The sequence below is a fragment of the Pygocentrus nattereri genome, chromosome 28 (genome assembly GCF_015220715.1).
Source record: "Pygocentrus nattereri isolate fPygNat1 chromosome 28, fPygNat1.pri, whole genome shotgun sequence".
Classification (NCBI taxonomy): domain Eukaryota; kingdom Metazoa; phylum Chordata; class Actinopteri; order Characiformes; family Serrasalmidae; genus Pygocentrus; species Pygocentrus nattereri.
The window spans coordinates 13,061,622-13,069,526 of NC_051238.1; the positions used below are offsets into that span (position 1 = coordinate 13,061,622).

The 7,905-nt window shown below is 39.5% G+C and overlaps 1 protein-coding gene across 1 annotated transcript in view; it reads left to right on the plus strand.

Annotated features, from left to right (window-relative positions):
• The window catches only part of LOC108425021 (transmembrane protein 26), a 7,370-nt gene extending 5,994 nt beyond the window's left edge, over positions 1-1,376 (plus strand). The window contains exon 4 of the mRNA XM_017693397.2: positions 741-1,376. Within this exon, the coding sequence (XP_017548886.2) occupies positions 741-1,376 (636 nt within the window). The remainder of the gene's footprint in view (positions 1-740) is intronic.
• Positions 1,377-7,905: the final 6,529 nt, after the last annotated feature.

A 7,905-nucleotide genomic window follows, 5' to 3' on the forward strand; every position in this document is an offset into this window, starting at 1 on the left:
ATCTACCACTGCTATTTGATTATTGCAAAATCGTCCTGGCAGGATCAGCAAATTGTACAATTCATAGTGGCTGCATGTGGCCCACATATTCCTCAGAAGGTCTTAAAACTCACTTTAGCTGCTGGTATCTCCAAGCAGCAGAAGTCCAAAATTTCAGAATCCAGCCTTCAATTTCTTTTCAGAAGCTGAAGGAGCTAAAACTGTCTGAGAGAGATTGGGTCCTAGGCATGCCTGGCCTTTGGCTCTCGTTCTCTGATGGGGTTAGCATGCAGCTGCTGATATGGCTAAAGTAAAGCCTGGTGAACTCTTACAGCCAGGTCCAGTCCTGAGGGATACAATAAAATCATCTCCCTTGAATTAAGCCCTGCAGATTTAAATGGAAGCTTCATCAGTGTGCAGCTAACACAGGTCAAGAGTTTGGTGTGTGCATTGTTGTTGCTATTAGGACCTTGTTTTTTGCTTTCTATTTTTTCTTTACATTATCTGAAAAAGTTATTTGATAATTTCTTGATGACTGGACCAATAGACAAAGTTTCAAATATTCATAAAATCTTTTAATGTCAATGTTAAATGTTTGTTTTGTTTTTGTGACACAAGATTTGTTATGTAACACCAGTTCATGATGGAGTTTGGATGCAGATCTTGCAGAGAGAGCTAACACATAAGAAATTCCTTACTTCAGTGATCTTGCTGGCTCAGCTGTTACCATGGTGATAACAGTGCTGATGTGTTCTGGTTAGGGCCTAGTGGAGCTGGACCCCGAGCACTGGGTGGCAGGATTGGAGCAGACCATGCTTATTGTGCTCGTGCTGGGACGTTGGCTTATGCCCAAGGGTGACATGTCCCGTGACCAGCTGTCCCAGCTCCTCATGGTCTATGTGGGACTAGGAGCAGACATCTTAGACATCTTTGACACCTTCAAGGAGCCAGAAGTGAAAACCAACCATGCTGTCATCATTGTCGGGCTGAGTCTCTTTTCCTGGGCTTTAATGCAGTTTCCTCTGGTTCTGACCCAAACAAGTCCTCCTAAGGACCATGGAGAAGCCCAAATCCCAGAAGAGAGCACCAGGTCTGTATTCCTGCCCTGGACGTCTTCCTCCTGCTGCTCCAGTGAGGTCTGGAGCCTTCTGCTCACTGTCGGGCTCCAGGACGGCCCGTTCTTAGTGTACCGCCTCTACCTCATGATCCGAGAGAATGTTCTGAACCAGCTTATGATCTTCTTCACTTGCAAAAACATCCTGATTGTCATGCTGGAGGTGTACAGGATCTGTGTAGTGCATTTTGAACTGGGTAGGCCTCTGGGTGAAACCAGGTCACAAGACACACCTCAAAGACAATTGGAAAATGAAATTGTGGAGCCCAGCTGTCAGGAGTAGATTAAATGTCTAGTTCTGTGGTTTTCTTTATAATGTTTTGATCAAAATGTATATTCACACAACTTCCTCTTACCCCAAATGTTAATTGATCAAGCAAGATATATTTTGTGTCTAGTGTTGTATTAAATCTGCTTCTTTAGTTTTGCAATGGAGCTACAAAACAAATGTAGCTAACATGTAATGTAAGCTTGTAACTTATACTTAGTTTAGCATCATGAAACTGATGTAGAAATCATCAATATACCACAGACTGTGGGGAGCTCTTAAGCATTCTCCAACAGACTTTCTGACAGGTTTATGACACTGTATGAAATTGGGGGGATCAGGGACCGTTGTAACTTCAGGTGAGTTGTACCACCCCCATTTCCATCAATCAAAAAAAAAAGGTACAGGGGGAATATCACTACTGTGGACACCCCTCATCCTCCTTGACAGGAGAAGTTTAAGACTTTGTATGAAATGGCAACATGTTGATGTAACAAAATCCAATTGGTGGGTTTTCAACATGTGATATTTTGACGAGCATAGTTATTAATGGATGTGCTTTTGTGATCACAGTGCAAACAGAAAAATGAGGCTTAAAGTCACAGTGCTGATGCGTGTAGGTGAGCCAGATATAATTTTAGTATTTTCCTGACCAGCAACACAGCAACACAGGCTATAACCTGGTGAAGAGCAGCACAACTATAAACAGGGGTGGAGTTAGAGTGAATACATTATCAAAAGGTGTGATTAGGCAAGGTTGGAGCAACTGCCCATAATAATTATTACTACTGTCATTATTATAATTAAAACAATAATGACAATTACTATTATTAGCCTATTATTGTTCATTTTTCATTTATATACTGTAGCACTTTATAACTGGAACAGCTCTAATGCTTTACTGACCTAAACGTAACATAATAGCAAATGTCATGGAAAAGAACTACAAACAAACAGTGAAAAATTGAAATAAACAAAGAAAAACAGATCAGAGAGTAAATAAAGAAATTGTTTTTTGGCAAGCACTGTAGTTTAAGTTTCTAAATGTCAAACATTTAAGTTGATTAATGTCAAGAAACATATTGATATTTCCAAAAATTCCATTAACAGCACAGTGTGTGTGATGACTTGGTGCATTAATATGGTACCAAATTATTAGCCCCCGTTGTGTCACTTCATCCATATTGTCGCAATATTTATCATTTCTGACTGCCAAATTAGTAACATGCTGGAGTCAAGACTGCAACTGCACTGGAACAAAAATAGATCCCTAAATGTTGTAGCTGAAGTGCTCTAAATCAGCAGTTTCTTTGGCCAACACTATTAAGATTTGGTCAGTTGCATTTTGATTGGCAATCTGCATATCTGTGTATACGCACTTCAATGTTTTTTATTGTTTGGAGGGGAAACAGTTTTTTTTTCCAGCTAAACTCTAGTCAGCAACAATGAATAGCAGCTGGCTTCAGACATTCTGATGAAAAATGAGCCTTTCAGAGCAAGTTATATATTTTCACGCCACACCAGAACATTAGGCTGCGATTGGTCGCTTTGCAGTGTAAACACCAGACTCTCTGCTGATAGGCAGAAGCCTGGTTTTCGACACTTTTTCATGACTGATCATGATGGGGTGGGTTATAACTCATGAAATGTAGGGGACAATAGGCCCACTCATATTTCTTACACAAACCCACTCACACAACCCAATAGGAGCAGTATCAGTGTTTTCTACAGGTAAGTCTTGAAGATATAGCACAAACAACCAGTGGGCTATAGAGGCTCACAACCCTCCCCACTCTCCTCTACTATCTATAAAAGTGGACAAACCATTATTGACCCTGCTATAGCATGGACAAAAGGCTTCAGAATAACTGCTTCTACTGTTTTTAGCTATGTAGCACTACTTTTTTAGAAAAGCAATTTTTTTAGACATCTCTTACAGTGTCAGAAACCATGTGACTGCACAATGCTATGCTGATTGCTATAAATGTTACATTACAAACCTCAAACAACATTACAAACGTTACATTACAAACCTCAAACGCCTCAGCAGATCAAGTGCATTTTGGGTCAGGGGGAAGCTGAGTACATTTGGTGTTTGGCCAAACCATCAATTTAGGATCAGGGAGTGTGGGAGGGTGGGCTTGCCATAGATTTAAAAGAGTAACATCTATTGGAAGGATGGATAAAGTGAGAGCCAGTGAAGTGCTCAATAAATCAGTTGCTCTTTTACAGGAAATCCTCTAATAGAAGAGACAGACGAGAGGCAGTGTGCTGTCCTTACATTCTCATCTTGCATCACCAAAGCTATTAACACGACGAATGCTCAGAAAAACAGTTCAGTTCTGTACGTGACATTCCAGTGTTCTCATTCAGATGTTCTAATGTTCTTATGTTCTTAGCCATTGAGTTCTATTGAGCCTAGCATGAAGGTCACTGGAGACACTGAATAAAGCAAACTGAAGACTGGACTTTTTAAAAATCCTCTCAGTGGACTGGAAATTGGCTACGCCACTTCTGTAGGACCAAAGGTGTTACATTATTATGCGAATAATGTTATGAAAGATTTTGTATTACTTGGAAATCATATTAGCCTGTTCTTTTATTGGCATCTGTATTGACTTGTAATTTGTATTGACTGACTTAGATTTTTTTCTCTTTAATAACAAAGTTTAATCAAAAATAAAGATGCCAAAAAGTTTTTATTTATTTATTTATTTTATTTATTTACTTTTGTGCCATGCTATTGTAGAGTTACTTTTGGTTTTCCAAAGAATCTTTCAATTGTTTGGTTCTATGCCAATTCAATTTTTTTATTTTTCCTAAAACCAAAAGACAAGAACCATTTAGGAACTTTGATTTTTAAGAGTATACAGTGCCATTTATTATTAAGTACATTAGAAAATTAAATCAAAAGCTTTATAAAATACATGAATACAATATAATGTATAATAATATAATAGAGTTTTATTATAAAATATTTAAATCCCTTTATTTTCTTGACTGTTATAGCATTAACTACACTTTTGAAAATGAATTCTTCAAGGGTTCTTTAGTGAAGGCAATAGTTCTATATAGAACCAGGAACATGCACCCTTTTTGGTGCTTCATAGGTCCATTTTTACAGGGGTTCTCTAAAGAACCATACACTGGGCTTTCTTCATAAAAAAGAACCATTTGGCCATACACAGAACCATCCAAATGGTTCTTCTTTATGACGAAAGCCCAGTTTTTAGTTCTTTAGAGAACCACTGTAAAAATGGACCTATAAAGCACATAAAAAGAGTTCCACTATTGTAATGAGTCAAAGAACCCTTTTTCAGTACTATATCGAACCCTCTTTGCTAAGAGTGTAGTATACTGTCAGCTTACTATGTGTGAAATGTTGTGAGTTTGCTAGCAAGCAATAAGGGGTGAAAGGGGGAAGAGTCAGAACCCCCTGCTATGAAAACAGTTCAGGTCTCTCCACAGTGATGACTGTGCCAATATAACATGGACAGCACAACTGCAGGTTTCTTGATAGCAAACAATCATATACAGATGTCACAATAAAAATAGCATTGAAACACAATAGAAACACTTTTATACACTGTTAGAAATAAAGGCTCTGTGTAGGTATTCATCAAGGGATGAACTGTAAATGCAATGGTTTTACAGTCCAATTGTGTACCTTAAATACATTTTCGAGGGGAAAAGTTTGTATTTGTACCTTTTCGTAACGCAATGTTTTAAAACACACACACACACACACACACACACACACACACACACACACACACACACACACACACACACACACACACACACTCACACACACACATTTTTTAAGCCGCTTCTCCCTCAGGGTCGCGGTGGGGGGTGCTGGAGCCTATCCCATTGGGCAGAAACACCCTGGACATGTTGCCAATCCATCGCAGGGTTGTTTTAAAACAGAACAATAAAATAAAAAGCCTGGAGATGAGAGATGGTGTATAGAGTTAGTACAACTTAGAAAGTATAATTTCAATGGATTATGGTCCAATTATGTTCCCTGACTAAAGGTACTGAGATGGTACTGAGGGTACCACCCCAGTGACAAGAGGGCGACTGACCCAGTGACAGTTTTGTACTTTTATTTCTGAGAGTGTAAATCTTAAGTTGCTTGCTCACCTGCTAAGACAAAAATTCACTTTACTTCTTGTTTTGTAAATCATCCTTCACATATTGCATCATTGTTTCTGAAGAAAAATATATTGCATAGTTCAACCAATGCAGCCTTGAAAATGGTAAGAAATTGTGATGTGCTGGTATTTTTGTTCTTTGCAATACAAACAATGTAAATAAAGGAACAATACGGGTTTTAAAGTCCATCTCTGAACCTTAAATGAGTGTTTCCCAGGGGAAAGAGATGTATTGCACACATAATCAAATGTTGGAAAACTGAACAATTGCAACAAAATATAGTACATTTCTTGTGTTCTTTAACTGAAGGTACTAAAGATGTACCTTTGAAGATATACACTAGTGACAGGAATGGTATCACACCACTTGTTTCTGAGAGTGTATGGTGAAAAAGGGGTTCATATTTTAAAACATTAAGTAATATAAATGCTTCAAAGTAATTTGGTAGGGAATGAAGATGACAGTGTTGACAGTCTCCCTTACAGCCATGAGATGGCAGTGTTAGCATGTTCTTTAAGCTGCCATGGGAAAGGCTTCGTGTGAGCATGGCTGAACTACATGCTGGCTACCACCAATCATCAGGTGTGATTAAAGACCTGTGCTACCACCTACCAGAAGCTTCACATGCGCAGAGCTTTTAAGTGAACAATACCAACTAAATGCTTTGTGAAGATTCCTCCGAAGACACACAGAAAGACTTGCTCAAGGTCACTCAGGTCCTGTAAACACAATCTGAGCTGTTGCATCATTCTCAGGATCCAGTCTGAACCCTCCCTCCCCTGCCCTGCCCACTGTTCCAGAAGCATTTGGGAAAAAAATAAAAAATTAAAGCACTGACAGGATCTCAAAATAAAATGTCCTCAGTGGGTCTTGGCTTGAATGTACAGTTCTAGGAAAAACATCTAAGCCTCTATTGTATATAGAACTTTTACATTATGTGGAGGTCCTTTAAAAGTTCCTCACACACATCTCGTTTACAAAAGTGCTTCTTTAAAAAACACCCATGGAAAAATTTTCAAGGGAACCGAAAGAAAAAGTTTTTTTCTCTGTTGCATCACTGCAATGAACTCTTTCTGGAACAAACATAAGGAGAGTTTCACGTAGCTGAGATTTTATGTGTTGTTCCTGTCAGTCAAGCACCTAACTAAGCCCTACAGTTCCGATTTCGGATGAAGATTAATTAGGGAGGTAGTCTGAGGGTGTCATTTATTCTAATACTGTACAACATCACTCTGAATAGAAACATATATCACACTGCCTTGTTTGCTGCTTGTTTTGACATGCACTCAATAAGCTGTCTAAAATAAAAGAGATAGCATGAGAAAGAGAGAGAAGGGTGCACCTTGAAGAGCCTCATAGCCTTATTATCAGTGTTATCCTGTCAGAGTATTCCTGCCTGTAATGACAGTCTTTCTTCTCTTTTTCTCTCTCTACCTCTCTCCCTCTTTCTTTTTTCTCTCTATTTCTCTCTCTCTCTCTCTCTTGCTCCATTGCAATGAAAAAGCAACAGACAACATCCCCAGAGAACAACAAATCATAATGAAACACTCTCGCCCTCTCTCTCTAAGTATACATTCTCATTTTCAATGCCCTCCACTTATTGCAGCACTCTGAATGAGAGAGAGAGAGAGAGAGAGAGAGAGAGAGAGGGAGAGAGAAAGAAAGAGAGAAAGGATGGAGAGACAGAGGGACAGAGATAGAGAGATCAGAGCAATCTGTATGAAGTGAAAAAGAGAAAAATAGACAGAAGTAGACAGTGTACACAGAGACTGGGACAGACAGCAATATAAAGGAGATAGATAGAGAGAGAGATAGAGAGAGAGAGAGAGAGAGAGAGAGAGAGAGAGAGAAAGAGAAAGTGGGGAACAGGGAGAGAGAGAGAGAATATGAGAATATGGGAGAGAGAGAGAGAGAGAGAGAGAGAGAGAGAGGAAGAGAAAGTGGGGAACAGGGAGAGAGAGAGAGAGAGTATGAGAATGTGGGGGAGAGAGAGGAAGAGAGAGTGAGGAACAGGGAGAAAGAAAGAGAGATAGAATATGAGAATGTGTGTGTGTGTGTGTGTGTGTGTGTGTGTGTGTGTGTGTGTGAGAGAGAGAGAGAGAGAGAGAGAGAGAGGAAGACAAAGTGGGGAACAGGGAGAGAGAGAGGATATGAGATTGTGGGAGAGAGACAGTGTGAAAGAGAGAATATGAGAATGTGGGAGAGAGAGCGAGAGCGAGAGAGAGAGAGATAGAGAGAGAGAGAGAGAGAGAGAGAGACCCTGTAATCCAGAGCAGCGAATGTGCAGTCAGTGGATGAATATGTTCAGCGTGTTGACAGAGAAGAAAGAGTCACTGTACATTACTGCACACTCTTAAGTAAAGCACAGAGCACTCGTGGAATGTGG